This window comes from Mesoplodon mirus, assembly GCF_964341445.2.
Source record: "Mesoplodon mirus genome assembly, chromosome: 1".
NCBI classification, from domain to species: domain Eukaryota; kingdom Metazoa; phylum Chordata; class Mammalia; order Artiodactyla; family Ziphiidae; genus Mesoplodon; species Mesoplodon mirus.
The window spans coordinates 12,262,243-12,283,910 of record NC_138976.1 but is presented as its reverse complement, the minus strand read 5'-3'; the positions used below and the strand labels follow the sequence as shown (position 1 = coordinate 12,283,910).

The window sequence follows — 21,668 nt, the reverse complement described above, 5'->3', positions numbered from 1 at the left end:
CTGCTTACCCTGAAATATACAATTTAAAAGGTGGCGGAGGTAAGGAGAGGAGAGTGCCATCGGGATCAGTATTCGAAATTGCCTATCTAATGCCCCATCAGGATCTGGATCCCAGCTCACCGCTCAACCTCTCGCTTCCTCCCCACGCCCCTACCCCTCTCACTTCCTTGGCAAACCCAGGCCTTCTATCTGAACCGTTGGCCCGGCTGTTTCCTCCAACATGCCCTGTCCCTCCTACCACTCATCCTTCAAAATCCCATTCATCCATCGTTCATAAACCACATCATCCCTGAAGCCATCCTGAACTGCCCGTGAATTACATGGCTCCCAATTGGGAACCAGTAAACCCTTTGGCTGCCTTAATGACGGCAATGATCGTACCTGTATTGAAATCTGTGTCCCACCTAGGCAGAGGTATTTAGGACAGTGACTTACTGCTCCTTGCATTCCCAAAGTCTAGAACTTAGTAGGCATCAAGGATTTGCCAAATGAAGGAATGTCTCAGCTAATTCTTAAAAGCAGTTGCTCCATCCCCTCAGTCAATAGCACAGGAGGAAGTAACTGACCCTAGTAACAATTTCTGGTTAGCCCAGATTTGCTTCTGAAGCCAAGCTCAGCGTGCTTGATTAATGTCTTTTCAAGAATAGGAGTAAAGAAAGCATTCCTGTATTCAAATTCAAGCAATTGGAAAGGGAAGCAGGAGGGGAGAGAGAAAATAAACCACTGACACCAGAGCTTTAATTGTCAAACTTTTATTAAGGAAACTTCCCCATAATAAGTGAAGAGGTAGTTCACAGTATGTCTAACATACAACGGATTTAGAACAGCTATTCACCAGCTGAAATAAAATGTTCTGGGTTGTTTGTTTAGGATAATATCTTAGAAGTAGTGACACTGGTCACCCTCCATTTATAGACCTTCTAATAAGGAAACTAAAACAAATTAAAACCACATCTGATTTACCTCAGAGCCACTTCAGTTTGGAGTTTGCCTTTAAAATTAAATAATAAATAAATAACTGTGACACAGTAATTTTTTAAAAACCAAACTATGGTAAAGAGAGCCCTCTCTCCTTTTTAGTTATCCTGGGGATCCATAAAATACAAATGCTGAATGTCTAAGGTTTTAAAAAATCTTCCTCCTCTACAAGAATACGACTAGTTTTGAAAGTCATCTTCCCCTGTAAAACATATTTGATATCAGTAACTTGACCACTTTGCAATACAATCTAAGAAACATGTCTAAACAAAGAAAGCGAAAAGTCAAGTACCACCAAAATTAAGAAAATGTCTCACAGAAACAGAACACCTCTCCAGCCAAGAAATGGAAGACACTGTAAACCATGTCAGTAGTTTGCAGTTGAAAAAGGTGAGAACTAGAAGATTTAGTGATACAAAACCATCAAGAGGCTAATTTAAAGTGATCAAAGAAAGCAAGGCAGTTTTCTTTATTCTTCCTAGGATAAAACCAAATTGACACCTTATCTCACTAAGACTACATGAGATTGTAAGCTCTGTGAGGGCAGGGACCATAGCAATCTTACCTTCATATCCTCAGTATCTAGCATAGTGCCTGGCAATAGTAGGTGTTCAATAAATGTCTCTTGAATGTCTGAATGAATCCAGGAATAGTCTCCAACCAAAGAGACCAATCTTATTTGAACCCATGCCTTTTAGTCTTCAAACCAGTAACAAAAACAGGACATGAATGTAAGCAGAGGAAGCACTCCAACTTGAAATCTCCCTGTGATAAAATGATGTTCAGAGAAAATAGTGAAACATTGGTTAACCTGTTAGTGTCTCACTGTTGCATAGAATTGGTACTCTTTGGCTGGATCATATAAAAACCAGAATGCTAGGCAGCATCATTAGACCATATAATGAGTGACATTAGGCATAGATACCTGTTAGTCTTATCACTCAATTTTATTCTCATTTAAACTCTTTTAACAAAAGGTAGAAATTATACTTCAAATCAGATTCACATATAAATGCATCAAATTATAACAACTTTAAGAACTCCCTCTGACTACTCAAGTTAAAACTAATTTTTGGTTTATCTGTACATGGACTCTCATAGCTCAGAAACAAAAAGAGAAAATCCTGATGGAAACTAAATAAACACTGTTTCAAGACAAAATCAGTTTCACATTTGGATCCTTCTCACATTATTCTTACTGGTCCTTGCCCTTCCTAATCAACACCTAGCAAATCAGTCACTTGCCTAGGAAAAATGTAATATTCATCCTAACCAAAAAATAATTAACTTACAAAAATAAATCCTTCTGTGATGTTTTATTTGCAAAAGTCAGGATGTCTCAGAAGGCAAACAGTGATTCACAGAGGGGAAGCACAAACTAGGAACTTTTTATTAAGGTATTCTTGATCATGTACTAAATCTTTTTAAGCCAAGGGACAGTGAGGAGTGAGGAGACCGTAGCTCATATTTAGTTACTTATCTACTTTGGCTAACCTTGGCCAGGCCACCTCTTTGGGCTTTGGATATCCCAACTTAAAAAAAGAGAGGTGGACTAAATGATCTCTTAAGATTCTCTATGGACTCAAACACTCCTATTACCTAAATCTAACTCATGGGTCAGAAGCTAATAAGACTTAAAATTTTATTTCTGAACTATAACATGTGCTTTAGGAAAAACAGTTGTTTTTGTTTTTCCATAATGGACAATCAACTTTGTATTAGTGATCTATCAGAGGTGACAAGGTGGGACTATGTACCTTTATAAGAATATCTAAATGCAAAAACCTGATTACTCCTGTGACCCACTTTTTTCATCCATTTTAGAAGCTAAGGTACACAAGGAAATGAGAATTCAGAGACTATTACAATACATTGGACAAAACTCTGAAGGCCAAACTCACCTTACTGATGGCTAACTTCTAAAACAAAGCCTAGAGAATGACTCCAGATAGCCCCTTTTTAGAGAGACCATTATGTGTTAGCACACTTTAAATGTGCCTGGAGCAATCCTGACTTCAAAAGCATCACCAAGTAAGTTACAGATTATTTATAAACATTTGGCTTCTTTTTGGGGAAGACCTCCCAAATAAGTACTGTTGTACAACTGTACTACTATCCTTTGTTGGTTATGCTCCCCATGCTGATTCCTAACTATCTGTCTGCAGGTGTTGCTAAAAATATTGTACTCTGGTCTACGTGAACTTCAATGATGTGAAGTTGGGCTATATACTGTTGAAAAGAGTACAGAATAATCTAAAATACTTTATAGCCAGCTCCAAGACAAGTACAAATTGTAGGAAGCAGATTCATTCATTTATCAGACATAGATGAATTATCAGTAGGCAAGGCAACTACAAATTCTATCACATATTCAGGCCAACAGCAATATCTCCTTATATTTCAGCTTATTTTCTGCCAATGAAAAATATTATTTGCTTCTCTTAGCATAGCATCTATTAGTGGATTGGAGGTGTTATTATTAACTTGTTGGTACCTTCAGAATGTGCCCAGTGACAAGTCTAAAACAGTGTCAGTCTAAGACATAAGTCAATGTTAGGTAGACAGGTGGAATACTCCTTGGGAAAGGAAAACAGACATCACAGGATAAATAATTCAAAACAGAACATGGGAAAGGGCAAAAGGAAGGCAAGACCACTCCAAGTGGCAAGTTGCCTGGTCTATTAGTGCTTTGACTCACCCCTATGACTTCCAGAGCACAGAGGCTTTGGAGAAGTCAAATTCACAAAATCACTCCTAAAAAGACTCAGACTATTGCCATGTTTGCAGTCAGTTCTAGTTAGGAGCATAAAGGCCCTACTCAATTCACACAAGTACTATCATTCCTTAAGTTCAGGACAGCTTGGGCCAGTTTACCTGCATCCAGGACCTGTGTCGCATCAGGCTGTGGCTGACACCCTTTAGAGTCTGTGACTGTTGTACATGCAAAAGAATCAAAGTCCACTGTGAGGTCTTGCACATTTCTTTCATTGGCATTATCAAAGCTGTTTTTGCCATGCAGCTGTTTAAGGTGTTTCCTCAAAACTGGCTTATGTGCAAAAACCATGTCACAATAGTTACACTTATGGGGCTTATCTCCACTGTGAAGGTTAAGATGATCCTGTAAGGAACACTTCTGAGAAAAGGTTTTCCCACAGATTTTACACTGGAAAGGTTTAATGCCGGCATGCACACGCATGTGTCGATGAAGGTTGCCTTTCTGAGTAAAAGTCTTGCCGCAGAGTAGACACATAAAGAGTTTGTGCATTTTTAAATGGTTGGCGTAGTTCTCCAGGTGACGAAACACCCTGGTACACTTTGGGCATTGGTGATGCCACTGTAGGCCTTTGTCTACACCTCGAATATTAGGCCCAAAGACATCTTTTGAGGCCATGATGATGTTATCACTGCCTGTGTAAGACAGGGCATAATTGTGGAGGTGGTTTTGTTCTATTTCACTTACTCTGTTTTCCACAGTTGAATTTATCAGGGAGTGCTGGGGCTCTGATGAATGTAAAGCAGTGGGTTCAGAAGAAATAAACTGGTTCTGATCTTTTTTACTTCTAACCTCTGATACATCCCCAATAGATTCTACCTTAACAATCTGAATATCACTGTCCTCCATATCCATACTGTCTTCAGATGGATGGATACAAGGTGAGTCCTGCTTTGGGGAGCCTCTGGCATCTCCCTGATGTTCTTTTGACTGGGGAGAAGCACTCTGTGGTTCAGATCCCTCTTTACTATCCATTGGTTGTTTTGGCTTTATAAACTTCCACAAGGCCTGTGTGCACCGTTCTACAATGTGGCTCATCTGAAGAAAACTCGCAGCCGTCAAGTAATTTACCAGTTCCATCTCAGGGAATTCCAGCACACCACTGTAACAGGATAAGAGCAATTGTCTCCCCACTTCGGAACTCTGTAATATGGAGATTTTCACCTCTCTGGAATCGTTCAGTAAAAATTGGTCTCTTAAGAAGGGGGAACCTGCAGCAAACACAATTTTATGCCCCTGTACCTCAATATCATCTATGAGAACTGTAACATCACAAAATTTATTCTCTTCTCTTAATTTGTTCATTTTTTGTAACATTGAATCTCCATAATTTTCAAACTTGAAGTGAAGGAGATCTGATCTTTCAGACATTTTGGCAGACCTAAAGAACAGAAATGTTAAAAAGGATGAATTTAAGAAAATACAAACAATTAAGAAAACCTGGATTTTCCTTCCAGAAACAAATTTGTGTTGTCATACCTGTTTATATGTATCTGAATAAAATTTTCCTTGAAAGAGGAAGCTAGTATAACTGCTTTCAAAGGCTGTTAAAAATTACCTTACCAACATCAAGTGTCAATTGCACCTAAGGAGTGGACTGGTATCCATGTAAACAGCTTGGTATTCATTCAACTTTTTAAGATGCTTAATACAAGAACAGTGCTTGAGTTATTCCAAGGGCATTTTTTTTGCTTCTCAAATGATAATTCTATCAGGTTTCAAGAACTACCTGAAACATCCCAACAAACAAGTAATAATGAAATAACTACTTTATTTTGCATGATACTGTGAACCTGCTTCTTCGAAGACAAAACACTCTTCCTTCGCTTTGTATTTTACTGCAGTGACATTGCTTGCCCCATTCTTGGGTAAACCCTCTTCTGTTTAAACTGATGTGAATTTACTCATACAAGTATTTCTGCAATAAAATGAAAGTCACATGCCTAAAGGGACAACTTTTAGACAGTGTCAAAGGCACAGGTCTTTATCCTGTTCATTCTGGACAAACCTAAATAAACTCTTTCTTAAGAAACATTTCTTGATATATGAAGTAAATATTTGACATAGAAAAACCAGATGAGTCACTTGGTGGGAATCTGAGTAGGAGTAAGGTGGATCTAGTTAATCCTTACTAGATTCTATTCTTTCTTCCTTATCCCTATTTATCCATTACTCATCAACCGGACTACTAGAACTGATTCATAAATGTTCCTTGGTTCCAGCTTCTATTATCTCTAATCCAACTTCTACACCATCACACGTCATCCTTCAAAAACACAGATCTGATTATATACAACTCCTGCCTAAAATCCTTCTGTGACCTCCCATTGTCTCCTGGATGAAGACTAACCTCTTGAATATAAACTGATCAAGTAAATTTAAGAATAATTAAGGTAAACATTAGCATAAACCATTCAACCATGGAGAAGGTGTCTTTGCCAAAACTCCGTGTATTTGTCCCTTTATGAAGCAATTCCTTTGGAGAAAGTCTCCATGTTCTGATTCCATACTCTTCAAACCATTTTCTGATAACTTGGCTTCCCATGTGTCACTCCAAAGGGAAGGATGAATTAGCCATGTCAACATGATATTGTCAACACATTTATTATTTTTACAATGACAATCCACCAGTCTATATAGCAGTCTTCTGTGAGATCAGTAGGTATATCAGGTCTACCCCTGAGAAGCAGCTCTACAATCTCAGTGCATCAATAAATTCACCTTGAACTTTATGTATCCATCAACTCCGTAGTTGAGAATCATGAGACAACCAGCTGTTCCTAGCAACATCTGGCCCCGAAGCCCAATCTTTATAATTTTATCTTCTAGAACACTGAATTACAAAGGTTCATAGAACACCAGCTCATAAAGGCAGAATCTAGGTCTCACTCATATTGCTCAGTGTCTGGTTCATGACAGCACTCTACTGACTCCAAACCTTAGCAGTTATTTCTTTAGTCCATAACACTATTCCTAGCCAATTCTGACTCCTTTATTTCCTCTGAGGGCCCTTCCCTAACCCCTTAGAACAGTTGTCTCTACTGGACCTATAACTAAGTGCTTCTAACGTATCACTCAGGATACCAATACTTGTTCCTTCCCCCCAAACTGCAAGCTACATGGCATTAGAGAGAAGAATCTCCACCCTATACAATGAAGCTAATGCTGGGAACCTGTATCTTCTAGGGCAAAACACTCTTTCCTTTGGCTTCAAATTCTCCTTAATGCAGCCATGTTACTGGCCAAACCCTCTTCTGTTCAAACTGGTGTGTATTCCCATCACCTGATATTGTACTAAACACACGGCAGGTGCTCAGTTTGCATTTGTTGAACTTATGCGATTCATTTGACAGTGGTAAGAAGCAAGAACTGCTGTTAGGAAGACCAATGCAGTGTCTGCATAAGCATTACAGGTCTGAGGCCATGAGAGCCTAGAAAGGAATGAAAATGGGAATAAGGAGCGAGGAAAAATAACAAAAAGATATTTCAAAAAACTTGGTAACTGGAGATAGAAAATGAAAAAAAGTAACATGTAAAGGTTTTAAACTTAGGATTTCAGCCGAATTAAAATGTCATTGAAAGAGAGGTGAGATTTAGGAGGGGGAACTGGTATGGCACAGGTATATTAATGTATATTTATACATAAATTATAAGCTTTCTCTTTGTATGGCACTCTGAGTGTACAGATAATGAAAAATCACAATGAAGATGAGAAGAGGGATGTAGAGAAGCAAATTCAGAGTCATAGAAAAGGTGGTGAATATCAAATGAAAAGGAAAAATCTAGGAGACACAGGGACTATATCAATAAACAAAGTGGCACAACTGTATTATCTATCTGTGGTCAGTTTTAGCAATTACAGTAGCTTAATGTATTTGATCTGGAAACAGTGACTGTCCCAATTTATAACTAGAAGTTATATAAATGACTGCTGTTCAAGTGGCCAAACAAAAGGGGCATTCTTTCTTAGAGGTTTAGCTTGTCCTAAATTTACTGACAGGTCAGTATTTTCCTACTCACACTGAAAAATGAGCATTAATTGCTTCCATCTATAATATGACAGTACTTGCAATGCTTTAGACGACTATCCTCAGGGATTGTTCCTTGAAGTTCCAAAGACAGGAGTTGGAGTACAATTTCATTTACTTCCTATGCATCAGTCTCAAGAAACTTACCAACAGAAGCAGTCAAACAGGTATGTCAGGAAAGTGCTTGATTTGTCTGCTGTAGTCCAAGAATATGAGGAAAAATTATTCTGTTTAAGAAGTTTTCCTTAATGTCTCAGTCCACTGTATTGTCTCCCTTTGATAAACTCTTATTTCCAGGCCACACAGTTTATCCTTTAATTGTTTCTTGTCACTAGTCTCTCTTTCCAATAGACTGTTAGTTATTTGAGGGCAAGGACCAACTGTTGTTTTTTACACAGCTCATTCAACAAAAACCATAATTAACTCTTAATGTTCCCTATGAAATTATTATTGAGCTACGGTAGAGATGCTCTACATTATCATGATACCCTCTTTTGAGTGCCCTGGGGAAAATGTCTTTCTAGGGTTTGTTTCCAAAAAATAGTTTTAACAACATAAAACCAAATTTTAAACAAAATGTCTAAAATGTCAAAATAAAAAGGAACACTTGTTTCATATGAACTGGTTTAATTTTATCTAGAAATAAGAAAAATGATAGCTAATCTTTACTGAATCCTTGCTGAGTACCAGGTATAGTGCTAAGTGCTTTAACCAAGTTGACCCATTTAATCCTCAAAATCTCTATGAGGTAGGTATTATTATCATCTCCACTTTGCCTATGAGGAAACCCAAACTTGGTGAGCATAAATAACTTGCTCAATTTAAGAGAGGTGGAAAGTATTAAATGTTAGAGGTAGAACTTGTGCCCAAGCTGCATGATGCCAAAATTCATGTATGAAACTAGGCTAGCTGAAGTTTTATCTTATGGCTGTTAACTGTGTAACTGTTCAGAGCACCCTGCTCATATCCATTCAGCTGTACACTTATGATTGATATGCTTTTGTGTATTTAGTTATGCTTCAATAAAAGTTTTATGTTTAAGAACAAAAAGTACATCTTAAAGCCAAATTTGTGTCAAGTCTAGAGGACTTTAATAGTAAAGCATTTATGTATTATCCTTGTCTTACCTTCCTTTCTCACTTATTTTAACTTTATATTATTTTTCTATCTTTTGTGTATTTATCTTTTCTTTTTTAACATCTTTACCAGAGTATAATTGCTTTACAATGGTGTGTTAGTTTCTGCTTTATAACAAAGTGAATCAGCTATACATATACTGTGTATTTATCTTTGTAGAATGAAACTTAATGTCATTTACAAACAAAACTTAATAAAATTATGAATATATTTGATTTTCAGACTCCCTAACTATAGTTAATTTATAAGTATAACAGCAATTATTGATAATTGTCATAAAAATCTCTCACATAATTCTAGATTATAGCAGACCTTCTAGTAACTTAAAGAAAGTAAAGATCTGATCAGGTAGAATAGAGACTTGGTCCCCACATTCTGTTGATTCTTTCCTCAGAATGATTTCCAAATTCTCTCTATATATTCTTACTACCATTGGCATGGTTCAGGTCCTTATCATCTGTTGTCTAGGTTACTGTGATTAAGTCTAAATACTGCTGAGTTTCTCTCAGCAAGTTTTAAATGACCCATTTCTCAAACATCAATGAAATAGGAATAGTCTCACTTAAGATCATTCTCTCTTTATTTATATTTACACAATTCTTCCATAATCATTTCCATAACAAATGTTCCAGCTGATTTGAAAATTTCCCTTTGTTCAAACAGGAGTAACCAGAAAGGATCAGTGAATATTCTACGTTCAACAACATTCACTGCCATGCGATGGGCAGTGCAAAAATATCCATGTCTCTTATCTAAAATGCCTCTAATAATACTGATAAGGAAAACTTTCCTATGCTGTATAATAAACTCCAAAGCTGTATGTCAGTCTGTTTCCTCATCTACCTCATAAAAGTGCCTTTATCTTTCAACCTAGCACTCACAGCTACTTGGAAATCTTTCTTCGTCTTTCATTAACACCATATGCCATTTTTCAAAGAGGTTGTAATAAACTACAGCTTTTCTCTCTATAAAACTCAATCATTTTCTTCTTTTGGGTAACTTTCATGACACTGCATTCTCCAAGGTCTCACTCTTTTGTTTTACTGTAAGATTACAGAAATATATCCTTCTTGGAAAAATTTTTTAATATAGGTAAAGTACAAGCCCCCTTTCTCAGCCTCCCTCCACTCAGTTCTCAGTTGGTTCTAAGTATCTTCCTTAATGACTCTCGCTCCCCTCCTTTTTTTTTTTTTTTTTTTTTTTGCGGTACGCGGGCCTCTCACTGTTGTGGCCTCTCCTGTTGCAGAGCACAGGCTCCGGACGCGCAGGCTCAGCGGCCACGGCTCAGGGGCCCAGCCGCTCCGCAGCATGTGGGATCTTCCCGGACTGGGGCACGAACCCGTGTCCCCTGAATCGGCAGGCGGACTCTCAACCACTGCGCCACCAGGGAAGCCCCTCCTCTCCATTTTTAAAACAACACTTCTATATCACAACACTTCTAGCCACAGAAAATAAAAAATAAAATTAGGTTTCTTACTTATAAACTATATATATTGTTTTGCAACTTTTTTTCATTTATTGCTTTTGAGGGTTATTTATATTGAATAAACAGACCTAGTTCATTCTTCTTAAACTGTTGTACAGAAGTGGGCAAGTGACTTAACTACTGGCCTCAGTTTTCCACCATTCTTTTGCTGATCTGTTCCTCAAGGGTTCACTAAATTGTGTAAAGGTAAATATATTCTTCAAAGCTTAGTCCTTGACTTTTTGCTGTTTTCTTAATGCTTACTTCCTCAGAAAGCCTGTCTTGGTTTCTCAATGTTTTATTACCTTCTCTATTTAAAAAATTCCTAACTCTCCATCCTCATGGCTAATCTTAACCAAACTTAACCTCAATTCAAGCTAATCAAAAATACCTGCCCTAGGCTACTACTCTATCACTTGAAATGCATGATATCTAAACTCTTACACTGGCTAAAACTCAGTAAGTCAAAAATAAAAGCTTATGGAGAATGGCTCTGAGAACAGTAGGCGTGGAAGCAAGAAAACCTGTTAGTATGCTATTACTTTAACAGATCAAGATAGAAATAATGAGGGCCTGAATAATATGGAACTGAGCGGAAATAATATGGATAGAGAGAGGAAACAGATCCTAGAGATACTTCAAACAAAGAACTGATGGACTTGATGACCAAGGTGGGAAACAAGAGATGAAAGGTCAAGATGACTCCAAGATATTTGGTTTGAGAAACTGGGTATCTTTGACAGAGTGTCATTCAATAAGCTAGGGAATATTGGAGGGGATGACCATGGGTCAGGTGTTAAAATGTCTAACCAGAGGAGCCTGCATGACATTAAGGAGAAGATCCATTAGCTAGCTGGATACAGCTCTGAAGCTGAAGAGGAGACCTGATTATACCTAACAAGTAATAGATGAAAGCATGACATAAACTGACCTAACTGTGAATGAAACTGACCTAAAATGGCACAGACTGGAAGAGAATCTAAGACAGAAGAAAAGAAATAAAAAACAAATACATAACACAAACATAAATCCATTACTTACCTTCTTCTCAATCTGGATCTCCTTCCAAGCCTCTCCATTTTTTTATTAATTGAGTCTATCTTTGCTTAAATTTTTCCCATTCTTTTGACTCCCATATTCAATCACTGCTTAGTGCAGTGGGTAAAACCATATTTCCTAGAATCAAAACCCTGCTCCATCACTTACTAGCTGTGTGACCTTGGGCAAGTTACTTAACCACTTCTGTTTTTCAGTTTTCCCACCTGTCAAAGAATATTACTTCATAGGGTTGTTATGGGAAATTAAATTAATTTTAAAGTAAATTCATTTTTTAACTTAAGTTAATTTTTAAAAGAACTTAGAATTAGTGCCTGGAATTGTGCTCTATAAGCAAATGCTAGGTAAGTAAGTAAATAAAGCCTGTCAATTTTCTTTGTGAAATCCTTCATATGTGGCCTTTTTATCATTCTCATTTGACACCAAACCACTTGAGGTCTGCATTATTTCATATATTATCACCTCATCACTCTATTAAAATCGCTTTGTAAAAGGTCACTCATGATCTCTTGATAAAGAAATGCCATCTTTTTTTCCCCTCATTCTCCAAATGCTCTGCATCAACTGTCCCAGTGGACCCTCCCCAGTATTCTCTTCTCTTGACTTCTGAGTCTTCTTGGTCGCTAGAACCCTTATATTTATCATCTACTTCTTATATTTTATCATCTACTTCTGTTTCTGCTACTACACCAACCACTATTAGTTCTAAGTCTTCTTTCTCCTTTGTAAATGCAACCATTCCCCCCAAACATTCCCTTCTTTCTCAATAACCCCTTCCTGATGTCAGCTATTCCCATGGCTTCCACCTCTACGCTCTGTGATGATTCAAACCTTTACCTCTAGCCACAGCATTTAGGTTGAGCTGCAGATTTGCATTTCCAAGTCTATACTGGACAGCTCCATGTGGCTATCTCACTAGGCCTTCAAGTCAACATATCCAAAAAATGAATTTGTCATCTACACTAGGCTTATGGTTTTATTGCTGATAATGGCATTAACATTCTTCAAATACCACAGGCCTAAAACCTAAGACTCAGCTTTGATACTTCTTTCACCCTCAACATCCAATTTATTTTGGAGTCTTTACAGCATTCACTACAGCATTACCTGCCTTCTTTCCAATAATACTGCCATAACTCCTTTTCAGGATTTCATTACTTCTCACGAGACAGATCCCACTACTCCTTCAAAAGAATCTCCAATGAGAGCATCTAGACTTTAGCTGAAGAGTCCAGAATCAGTTTATAGAAATTCCTATCCTATAGGCTGACCTCCAGAACAAGATGGTTTTCTACAGTGCAAATCCGACTATACCAGTCTCCTGCTCAAAATTCTTCAAAAAGTACCCACCTCCTTTAGGATTAAACCTTCACTCTCTGGACCTCGGTCTACTTTCCCAGCCTCATATCTCATATCTTTTGCACAAGAGCCCCGCGCCCCACTCCTCCTCTTCCCACACAAGTTATGCTCAGTCATTCCTTCACAGCATTGCAACTGTTCCTCCTGTAGGAAAAGCCCCTCTCCACCTTATCCTCTCCAACAAATAAAATTGAGAAGTCACTTTCTTTCTTCAGCCTCCCCAGCAACTGCCGCTTGAACAGTTCATACATATATGACTGATTCATACATCACAGGAGCACTCATTTGTTTTTATCTGGCTCCCAAACTTGACCCTGAAACTTGGAACAATATCTTACGAATTCCCAGTGCCTGACATAGCGCCAGAAATATAAAGGTGCTGTTGCCAGTGGCAAAAGACTAACCTAGCTTAGCACTCATAATGATTCTCGCGGGCTGGCCCTGAGGCCTTGCCATGGCCCAGATCTGGCACTTCCTACAAGATGCCAGAGTCGGGCGTTCAAGCAAACTGCTGGGCCCTCGGCTAGGGTCCCAGGAGGAGGTCCCTGGGGGCATCCTTAGGCTCCCCACTCCAGACGCTGGGAAAGGAAAGGGGCGGGGCACAGCATGGGCCGGACCTAGGGCTCCATAAGTCCCCCCGGGCCTAGGCCAGCCCCTCGGCCCCCATCCCAGGGCAGGTCCCGGCCAATCCAGGGCCCCAAGGGGGCTCCATTTTGAGAGACCTCGTACCCCTACCCGGCGCTCCGGCCGCCTCCGCACTTACAGACCCAGGGGAAGGCCACCGTCAGGATCCGGCACCGCCAGGAGCTCCGGCCCCTCGGGGCTCCGGGAAGGGGGAGGGGCGGGGAACCCGAGCCAAAGGGGGACCCAACGGAACCGGAAGGGCAGCCCTCGCCGGACAAAGACAACTTCCAGGTCCTATGGTCCTCTCCGCCAATCGGAAGGCTGGGAGGGCGGCGGGCTCGGAGAGGGACTTTCGGCGCTATGGGCGGGGTGCAAAGCGCGTGCCCCAGACTCCTGCGAGCATCTCCGCTCGCGAGCCGAGGTGCGGGTGCCGCGGCTCCCTAGCGTTTGGGGCTCAGGCCCCGCGCGCTTCGCTCCTTCTCAGCCGCTCCCCTCTAGCTGCGCCTTGGCTGTCTGCTGCCTGCGTGGGCCTGAAGGGCGCCTCCGCACTTAAAGTGTTGGTAAGCCCCTCCCGCCTAGGGATGTGGACTCGCCGCGTTGGGCCCAGAAAGTGGAGGGAAGGAAGTTTACCTCCCTCGCTTTTTGGATGTTGGTGTTTCCCAGGATCTGCATTCTCCGTTACCTACAACGTGCTGACTATTCACAGATCTCTTTCGCCAGACCGGACAGCTCTCTTGAGCTCCAGGGTCAGCTGCCTAGAAGACATCTCCAACTGGTTGTCCAGTGTTAATGTACCTTTGAACTCAAGTACATCCGCAGACCTGCTTCTTATCTCCTGTAGTCCTTGTGTTGGTGAACGGCATCATACACGCAGTCCTGCCCACCAGTAAACTTCAGTACCATTCTAGAGCCCTTTTCCATCTTGCCAGTCCAATGGCTCTCTGGCTTCTCCTCCTTTTTAGGGGATGGAGAGGGAGGATATTGTGGTAAAACATGAATAGTATTTATCATTTTAATCATTTGTAAGTGTGAAGTTCCATGGCATTAAGTACATTCACAATATTGTAACCATCACCGCTGCTATAGCCAACTTCATTCTTTTGCATGTCGTTATCGTTTTTCCAGCACCGTTTTTGAAAAGTCTGTCCTTTCCCCCATTGAATGGGCTTGTCACCTTTGTTGAAAATCAACTAACCATGTATGTGAGAATTTATTGCTGGGCTCTCTATTCTATTACATGTGACTGCAGCTCTTACACTAGTACCATATATACATATATTTTTTTTTTGCGGTACGCGGGCCTCTCACTGCTGTGGCCTCTCCCGTTGCGGAGCACAGGCTCCGGACGCGCAGGCTCAGCGGCCATGGCTCACGGGCCTAGCCGCTCCGCGGCATGTGGGATCTTCCCGGACCGGGCCACAAACCCGTGTCCCCTGCATCGGCAGGCGGACTCTCAACCACTGCGCCACCAGGGAAGCCCCCATAATCTTTTAATTACTGTAGCTTTGTAGTAAGTTTGTAAGTGAGGAAGTATGAGGCCTTCAACTTTATTCTTTTTTCCAGATTGTTTTGGCTATGCCAGGCCCCTTGAAATTCCATATGAATTTGAGGATCAGCTTTTACATTTTTGAGAAAAAGGCTGTTGTAATTTTGATCGAGATTGTGTTGAATCTGTAGATCACTCTGGGTAATATTGCCATCTTAATTTTAAGTCTTCCTGTCTAAACATGAAATGTCTTTCCATGTACTTAGGTCTTCATTAATTTCTTTCAGCAGTGTTTTTCTAGTCTTCAGGGTATTTAATTCTTTTTGATAATATTATAAGTGAAATTGCTTTCTTAATTTCCTTTTCATATTGTTGCTAGTGTGTAGAAACACAACTGATTTTTGGTGTTGGTCTTCTACCCAGCAACACGTCTGAATTTGTTTTTTGGCTCTACAAGCTTTCTTGTGGATTCTTTGGGGTTTTTTTTTTAATATATATGATTATGTTGCCTGTGAATATAGTTTTACCTCTTCGTTTACAATTTGGATGCCTTTTATTTCTTGTCTAATAGTTCTGGCTAGAACTTCCACTACAGTGTTGAATAGCAGCAGTGAAAGGAGGCATCCTTGACTTGTTCATGAGTTGTTCTTAGAGGCGTAGGTAAGCTACTGATTTAGATGTGGGTTTTTCAGATACTTTTATCATGTTGAGAAATTTTCCCTCTGTAACTACTTTTCTGAAAGATCTTATCATGAAAAGGCATTGTATTCTGTCAGATGACTTTCAGCATCAATTGAGATGATCATGAGGTTTTTTTCCTTAGTTCTTATTAATGAGATATATTACATTGGTTGATCTTATGGTAAACCACTCCTGCATTCTTGGGGTAAATCCCACTTGGTCATGGGGAGTAATCCTGTTAGTATGCTATTGGATTTGATTTCCTTTTATGTTGTTGAGGATTTTTGCACCTATATGCATAAGAGACATTGGTATATAATTTTCTTGTGATGCGTTTATTTAGCTTTGGTGTCAGGATAATGAAGGCCTCATGAGATTAGAAAGCATTCCCTCTTCTTCAGTTTTTTGGAAGAGTTTGAGAAGGATTGGTATTAATTCTTAATTAAATATTTTAATTAAATTAAATATTTGGTACAATTCACTGGTGAAGCCATCTGGTGCAAGACTGTTCTTTTTTGGAGGTTTTTGTTACACACTCAATCTCTTGTTATAAATATGTTGAGATTTTCTAATTTTTCTGGAATCCATTTATAATAAATAATTTGTGTGTTTCAAGGAATTTGCGCATTGTTTTCTACGTTGATTTTTGTTGATCTTTTCAAAGAAACAACTTTTGGTTTCATTGTTTTTTTTTTTTCCTCTCTTTTTCTTTTTTTTTTTGGTTTATTTCCATTCCGTTTTATTTCCTTCCTTCTGCTAGCTTTGGGTTTAGTTTGTTCTTTTTTGTATTTCATAAGGTATAAAGTTAGGGTATTATTTTGAGATTTTCCTTGTTTTTTAATGTAGCCATTTACAACTATAAATTTCTCTAATTACTGTTTGCATTGTATCCTATAAGTTTTGTATGTTTTTATCATTTTTACTCATTTTCAAGTACATTCTAATTTCCCTTTTGAGGTCTTCTTTGACCCATTTGTTCTTTAAGAATGTGTTTCTAATTTCCACATGTTTTGAATTTTCCAGTTTTCCTTCTGTTACTGATTTCTAACTTCATCCCATTGTAGTTGGAGAAGATACTTTGTATAATACCTATCTTTTAAAATCTATTGACACTTGTTTTATGGCCTAATGTATGGCCTTTCCTGGAGAATGTCCCATGTGAACTTGAAAAGAATGTGTATTCTGCTGTTCAGTGGAATGTTCTGTACACTTCTGTTAGGTTCAGTTGGTTTATTGTGATGTTCAAGTCCTCTAACGCCTAACTTATCTTTATCTGGTTGTTCTATTCATTATTGAATGTGGGCTGTTGAAGTTTCTAATTATTATTGTAGAATTGTTTATTCCTCCCTTTAATTCTGGTCATTTTTGCTTCATATATTTTGAAAGTCTCTTCTAGTTATGTAAATGTTTATAATTTTTATATAATCTTGCTCTTTTGAACCTTCTATTAATATATAATGACCTTCTTTGTCTCTTGTAATCTTTTTAAAGTCATTTTGTATGACCTTAGTATAACCTTCCCAGCTCCCTTTTGGTTAGTACTTGCATGGAATATCTTCTCTTTTCTTTTTTTTCCACTTTTAACTTGTTAATATCTTTGGATCTAAAGTGAGTATTTTCTAGACTGCGTATAGATGGATCATGTTTTTGTTTTTGTTTTATCCATTCTGCCCATCTCTGTCTTTTGATTGGAGAGTTTATGCCATTTACATTTAAAGTAACTACAGATAAGGAGGGACTTATTTCTGCCATTTTTGCTATTTGTCTTCTATCGGCCTTATAGCTTTTGTGTCTTTCATTTCTTCCATTACTGCCTTTTTCTGTGTTTATTTGATTTTTTGTAGTGAAAAGTTTTGATTTATCTCTGATTTCCTTCTTGGTATATTCTATGGACATTTCCTTTGTGGTTGCTATAGGAATTACATTTAACAGCCCAAATTTATCACAATATAATTAAATTGATACCAACTTCAGTAGCATACAAAAACTCTCCTATGCAGCTCTGTCTCCTCTTTCTGTTCTTGATGCTACAGATTACATCTTTATACATTGTGTGTGTAATAAATTAGACTAATATTTTTATGCATTTGTCTTTTAAATCATGTAGAAAATAAAAATGGAGTTAAACAATAATTACAATAATAATTCAATAATTGCCCATATATTTATCTTTACCGGAGATCTTTATTTCTTCATATGGCTTTAAATATTGTTGAGCATCCTTTCATTTCAACGTGAAGAATTCCCATCAGCATTTCTTGAAGGGTGGTTTTAGTGGTAATGAACTCCCTTAGCTTTTTTTAAAATCAGAGAATGTCTTAATTTCTCCCTCAATTTTGAAGGACAGTTTTGCTAGATACAGATCTGTCAACAGTCCTTTTCTTTCATTGCTTTGAATATTATCAACCCACTGTCTTCCAGCCTCTAAGATTTAAGATGAGAAATTGTCTGATAATCTTATTGAAGATCCCTTTTATGTGATGAGTATTCTCTCTTGTTGCTTTTGGGATTCTCTCTTTTCTTTGGCTTTCTACAGTCAGATTATTATCCTTTCTCCCCTTTCTCTCTCTCTTCTCCTCTTGGGATGCTTACAGTGGTATGTTGTTTCTCTTGACAGTGTCCTACAGATCCTTTAGGCTCTGTTCACTTTCACATTTCTTCTTTTTTTTTCTGTTCCTCAGACGGAGTAGGAAGAACATGGAATCCATCTCTCTACCTAAACAACAATCGTACTGGCAGAAACTGAAGTAACTATTTTGGAACTCTGTAGTCTATTTGAATGCTTGCATGTTCCAGGGGAAAATTTGGTTGGTCAATTGAGGTTAATTTCAGTCAATGTGAGCCTTTAGTGTGATAGCACCTACTCGTTCCTACTCCTCAACCCTGTGTAGGCAGTCATGTTTATATTCCTGGTATGGCTTGCTGGAGCCAGGGTGGGAAATAAGAACCTTGTTCTCCAAATACAAGAGTTCTGTATTTTATTTTTATTGAAGTATAGTTGATTTATAATGTTGTGTTAGTTTCAGGTGTACAGTGAAGTGATTCAATTTTTATATATGTATATATTTTTTTCTTTTTCATTATGGTTTATTACAGGATATTGAACATAGTTCCCTGTGCTATACAGTAGGACCTTGTTATTTATCTTTTTTTTTTTTTTTTTTTGTGGTACACGGGCCTCTCACTGCTGTGGCCTCTCCTGTTGCAGAGCACAGGCTCTGGATGTGCAGGCTCAGCAGTCATGGCTCACGGGCCCAGCCACTCCGCGGCATGTGGGATCCTCCCGGACCGGGGCACGAACCCGTGTCCCCTGCATCAGCAGGCGGACTCCCAACCACTGCGCCACCAGGGAAGCCCTATTTATCTATTTTATATGTAGTAGTTTGTATCTGTTAATCCCAAATTCTTAATTTATCCCTCCCCCACCCTTTTACCCCTTTGATAACCATAAGTTTTTTATATGTCTGTGAGTCTGTTTCTGTTTCATAAATAAGTTCATTTGTCATATTTGAGATTCCACATATAAGTGATATCATCCGGCATTTAGACAAAGACTTTAAAACTGTCTTAAAGTTGCTCATTGAGCTAAAATGAAACATGGATGAAGTCTGGAAAATGTACAAAAAAATGGGAATATCATTAAAGAAATAGAAATTATAAAAAGGAACTTAGGGCTTCCCTGATGGCGCAGTGGTTGAGAGTCCGCCTGCCGATGCAGGGGACATGGGTTCATGCCCCGGTCCGGGAGGATCCCACATGCCATGGAGCGGCTGGGCCCGTGAGCCATGGCCGCTGAGCCTGCGCGTCCGGAGCCTGTGCTCCGCAACGGGAGAGGCCACAACAGTGAGAGGCCTGCGTAACGCAAAAAAAAAAAAAAGAAAAAAAGAAAAAAAGGAACTTAAGTGAAATTCTGGAGTTGAAAATATAATAATAGAGAGAAGAAAATTCACTTAGGGAGTTCAAAATCAGATTTGAGCAGGCAGAAGAAAGAATCAACAAACTTGAAGATATTTCAAACCCAGTTCCTTTTTTCTCCCCCTTTCTTTTGCCCTAGTTCACACCTTTCTGAACTTAGGCAGCCTCCAGAGTGTTCTATTTACTCCCTGTTTTCCCTTTTCTACTCCTACCAGAATGAAATTTTTAAAAAACTCAAATCTGATATTGGCACTATCCTTAGAAACCTCTAAGGGCTCTCTGTATTTATAGATTGAACTTCATTTTCCTTATTTAAGCATTCAAGGAACTTCCCATTCTGCCTCCAGCTTACCACATCAATCCACTGAGCTTGAGATATAAATTCCAATTTCCAGGATATACAAGGTCTAAGGGAACAAATTCAGTGACTTCTTGAGGAAGCAACCATTCAGATCCAGAAGATGGGAAATTTTGCACTTCAACTGGACCGATTTCTTCAATAAGCCAGTGTCTTTCCATTTTTTTTCTTAAGTGCTAGATTAAAAAATACTTAAGGGACATCACAACCAGATACAACATGTGGGCCTGGATTGGATGCTGATTTGGGAAAACTAGCTGTAAAAAAATATATTTTGGGCAACAGAAAATTTGATTATAGTTATTAGATGAGAGGAAAATTTACTGAAATGATATTACTGATTTGGAAAAGCCAGCTGTAAAAATATTTTTAGGTTGTTAGAAAATTTGAATGCGATCTAGGAATTAGATGAGAGGAAAATTTAGTGAAATGGTAAGGTAGATATTGTTAATTGAATAAAGCAGACTGCTTAACTGTGTGATCTCATTTTGAAAAACAATATATAGACACACAAAGAAGGCTACATATTAAAGTATTAATATTTGTATTGGGAATGTGATGTTTTTGTTTTTTATTTTAGGTTGTCCCTATTTTATATTTTTCTCCAGGGCATACTGTAGTGATTCTGTAATAAAATTTTATTTAAAAAATATATGTTAAGATTTATATATATATTGGGGTAATACATATGAATCAAGAAATACATGAATTTATGGTCACCAAACTATTAAAAGTGGTTTTGTCAAGAGTACCAGGATTTCAGGGGATTTTACTTTCTTCCTAATGTTTTATCTGTTGTTTAAATACTTTAAAATGGGTGTGCATTTTTGTTACATAACTCTATGAGGAGAAAAGGAAGAAAGCTATTTTGCTGCGGGAGTGTAGCCAAGTCTATTATAATAGACAAGTCACAAAGAGGACTGCAACAGAGCACAGCTTTTTTTTTGCTTTTTCTCTGGTGGAGTTAGATGCAACATCCACAGGAAAACTTTGCGAATGACTCATTTACCAGGAAAAGAGCATATGCTATTTGAATAAAGAAAGAATGAGGGAGAGGCTGTAGAAAGATTTCATAAGTTGTCAAGACTTAATTAGCACCTTTAATAATCATTATTTTTGTTTCCAACTACATTGTAAATTCATTCAGGACAGGGACTTTAAAATTCATTCTATTGCCGTTGCTCTGTATATCACTTTCAAATAATTTTTAAATAAAATCCCAGCCCCATCTTTGAGTAGCAGTATGCAACCACCTTGTTCATTTCTGTTCTATTCTGTGTGTCTCAGATACCTCGAGGTAGCTGTGTTGTAGCCAGTCGCCCTTGACTTCAAAGTCAGAAGTTTTGACTTCTGGACTGAATTCTGTTGCTTAGGCTGGACTCCCTTACAAAATGAGAAAAAAAATCATATCATTCTCAATGATATTCTCAAGGTTTGTGGTAAAGCCAAGTGACATACCTGTAAAAGAACCTACCTATCACAATCCCTGGCACTTTTTGCGCCCTCAATAAAGGGCAGGTGAGTTGGGTTACATCATTAAGGGCTGCTTTAGAAATAGCATTTGAACGTTAAAGGTGAGCAAGGGATTCCGTGCTCTAGCACCAGTGTCTTTAGGGTTGTACCCCTCTCAGGCGCAAAAGGTACTACCCAGACTGCTACCCCCACCGATCCTGCTTCCAGTCCCTGATGCAGGCACAGAGCCGCTATCGGCCCAAGCACGGACACACCACGGCGTTGAATCCTGCTCCCAGAGTGCAGACTCCACGCAGACTCAGACTCCGGAGGCGGGCTAAAAGCCCAGGTGGGGC

At 38.7% G+C, this 21,668-nt stretch overlaps 1 protein-coding gene across 3 annotated transcripts; it reads right to left on the bottom strand.

Annotated features, from left to right (window-relative positions):
• Positions 1–736: 736 nt before the first annotated feature.
• On the bottom strand, positions 737–13,625 carry ZBTB26 (zinc finger and BTB domain containing 26). Of its 3 annotated transcripts, none has more exons than XM_082614989.1 (2): positions 13,564–13,625; positions 737–5,132 (listed from the first exon to the last, which is right to left on the bottom strand). In XM_082614989.1, exon 2 carries the CDS (start codon positions 5,120–5,122, stop codon positions 3,797–3,799), a length of 1,326 nt encoding a protein of 441 aa, XP_082471115.1. In that variant the 5' UTR covers positions 5,123–5,132; positions 13,564–13,625; the 3' UTR covers positions 737–3,796. The 3 variants fall into 3 exon arrangements, with proteins under 3 accessions (XP_082471115.1, XP_082471114.1, XP_082471113.1); XM_082614988.1 differs by having other exon boundaries at positions 13,560–13,620; XM_082614987.1 differs by lacking the exon at positions 13,564–13,625 and adding an exon at positions 11,423–12,900.
• Between the last annotated feature and the right edge of the window lie 8,043 nt (positions 13,626–21,668).

Excerpts from the sequence above, each read along its gene's own strand:
- ZBTB26 (XM_082614987.1), bottom strand. The coding sequence starts at position 11,460 with ATGGAGAGGCTTGGAAGGAGATCCAGATTGAGAAGAAG. Across the intron at positions 5,133-11,422 it reads AGATCCAGATTGAGAAGAAG|GTCTGCCAAAATGTCTGAAA; the intron begins GTAAGTAATGGA and ends TCTGTTCTTTAG.